The sequence below is a fragment of the Tripterygium wilfordii genome, chromosome 2 (genome assembly GCF_013401445.1).
Source record: "Tripterygium wilfordii isolate XIE 37 chromosome 2, ASM1340144v1, whole genome shotgun sequence".
NCBI lineage: Eukaryota > Viridiplantae > Streptophyta > Magnoliopsida > Celastrales > Celastraceae > Tripterygium > Tripterygium wilfordii.
The window spans coordinates 4,829,782-4,832,346 of NC_052233.1; the positions used below are offsets into that span (position 1 = coordinate 4,829,782).

General features: G+C 38.1%; 1 protein-coding gene across 1 annotated transcript; it reads left to right on the forward strand.

Annotated features, from left to right (window-relative positions):
- The first annotated feature begins 629 nt into the window (after positions 1 to 629).
- On the forward strand, positions 630 to 2,045 carry LOC120010029. Its single transcript, XM_038860719.1, has 3 exons — positions 630 to 725; positions 989 to 1,237; positions 1,299 to 2,045. The coding sequence occupies exons 1-3, from the start codon at positions 630 to 632 to the stop codon at positions 2,043 to 2,045; spliced, it is 1,092 nt and encodes a 363-aa protein (XP_038716647.1).
- The last annotated feature ends 520 nt before the right edge of the window (positions 2,046 to 2,565 follow it).

The window sequence follows — 2,565 nt, forward strand, 5'->3', positions numbered from 1 at the left end:
TTAAAGGTGAGGTAATCAACAACTAGAGAGGATTATTAAGATGGATTCCTTGTCCTAGTGCTTTCATAAATTTGCTTTCACAACCAAAATCAATAATTTTGTGTTTTCTTTAATTCGTTGCTTTAATTTCGTTACTTGCTATCTAAAATCAATCATCTCCCAATAATTATTTCTTTTGCTAGGTTTAGTATAGTAGTTAATCGTATTGTTTATCCAATCCTTGTGGTTCGACCTCGTTCTTGCATAACCTATTCTACTATAGACTTGTGCGCTTGCGAGTATTTTAATTTGGGATTTTTGTTTGCCTATTTTAAGTGATCAAAAATTACTATCATGTTTTTGACGCCGTTGTCGTGGATTGTGTTATTCAATTTGATTAATTATTTGTGCTTTACTTACATTTAATTTTGTTCAATTTTTTTATTTCAGGTTGTAAAATCATTGCATTTTAGCTCGAGGCAAATTCTGTAGCTTGAGCCAAATCAACCAACGAACATATTTTTGTGACTGATTGGTATTAGACCAAGAGGAACGATATGATTTTAGTTTTGACTTGCGGTTGAGCTTAAACTTCGTGACATAAAAAGAAGCTAAGGGAAGAAAGAGAAGAAACTTTTGGGAAAGGTACAATGACTTGTTTCTATGACATTAATTCTACTTCAGCTTTAGAAGCAGAACTGGCAAAATTGAGACATGAACTGAAGCTACTGGCTGGAAAGAAAGAGGTTTGTGCCTTGTGTTCTAGCACTATACATACTATTAAAACGTGTCCACACAATCCCGTATGGCAAGAAGAGACTACTTCCCAAATATATTCAAAAAATAGAGTTGGGTACAATCCCTACTCTAACATGTACAATCTGGGTTGGAGAGATCACTCAAATTTTTCGTGGACAAATAAACTAGGACAGTCCTTAATGATTCCACATTTGAGCAACCAACCGAGTCGAAGAAGCTTTGCCTTGAAGATATGTTGGCCCTATTCAAGCAACTTACGCAAGCTTCAATTCAGAAATTAGAGATACAATTGGGACATCTAGCTAATGTGGTGAATGAGAGGACTCAAACCGAAGCTAATTCAAGAGGTATGGAGCATGCCAAGACAATTAGAACACTTCATAGCGGCAAATCGGATGGTAGAAAAGATGAGGATGTCATTTTGGGGGATGAGAGACTTAAAGATACACCAGTTTTGCCTCTATATTCACAAGAGGAAAGTGACCAATTAATCCTCCTAGTGCACCACCGGTTGCCCCATGGAGAGAGTTTACATACCTCCTCTACCTTTTCCTCAACAGTTCCAGAAGCAAAAGAAAGACAGACACATGCTGGATATCATGAAATTGTTCAAGAAAGTTCACATCAACATTCCGCTATTGGATGTAATTAAACAAGTTCCATCATATGCCAAGTTCCTCAAGGATATATGCACTAATAAAAGGAAATTTGCGGAGCATGAGAGGGTGATGCTAAATGAAGAGTGCAGTGTTGTTCTACTCAATAAATTGCCACCAAAGTTGAAAGATCTAGGGAGTTTTAAAATCCCTTGTGTTATTGACAATTTACGATTTCAAAAAGCTTTGATTGATTTGGGTGCTAGTGTTAATTTAATGTCTTTATCTATTTTTCAGCAATTAAGTGTTGGAGAGATGCAACCAACGTCAATAAGCTTACAACTCGCGAATCGGTCAGTCAAATTTCCACTTGGAATTATTGAAGACGTGTTGGTAAAAGTGGATTGTTTCGTACTTCCGACAGATTTTATTATACTTGATATGGAAGAACGCCGAGAAGTTCCCATCATCATGGGTCGTCCATTCTTGGCAAAAGCTGGCACTATTATTGACGAGAAGAAGGGCTTGTTAACCATGAATGTTGAAGGAGAGTCGGCGGAGTTTCGAGTATTCAAGGCCATGAAGAGACCGACGAATATGGAAGAGTGTAACCGGCTGGACATTATTGAGCAGCCTGTACACACCAATTTTGGTTCTCAAGTCAACAATGATGAGATAAAAACCAGCCTAGAGCATCCAGACTTAATGTAATCTGCTAGTGATGATGTTTTAGACAATGTAGCTATGTTAAATTCTCTTCCAACTCAGCCACGAAGATGGAGACAAACTACTGAACTTTTGGGGCCACCTAAGAGATGAGTTCTGCCCTCCATACAACAAGCTCCGAAACTGAAACTTAAATTGCTGCCCACTCATGACATGCCAATTGGACCGAAAGAGTTCTCTCCGGGCCAAAAAGTCCTTTTGAACAACTCTACGCTCAAGCTATTTCCATGGAAATTATGTTCAAGAAGGCACGTCATTTTCAAGTTGCTCAAGTCTACCCCAATGGAACTATTGATAGTCAAAACTTGGAGAGGGACAAAGAGTTTAAAGTTGATGTGCATTGCCTCAAACCATATCTTGAAGTTGGCTATGATGCTGCCAAGTCCATCACTTGAATGAATGCATTGCTCTACGTCTTGCCTAGACATTAAATAAAGCGCTTCTTGGGAGGCAACCCAAGCTCTTTTTCATTCTATTTTTTTTATTTCTTTACTTAGTGCTTAGA

Coding starts and splice junctions, on each gene's coding strand:
- LOC120010029 (XM_038860719.1), top strand. CDS start 630: ATGACTTGTTTCTATGACATTAATTCTACTTCAGCTTTAGAAGCAGAA. Junction 726..988: donor TACTGGCTGGAAAGAAAGAG/GTTTGTGCCTTG, acceptor GCCCTATTCAAG/CAACTTACGCAAGCTTCAAT. Junction 1,238..1,298: donor GTGACCAATTAATCCTCCTA/GTGCACCACCGG, acceptor TTTCCTCAACAG/TTCCAGAAGCAAAAGAAAGA.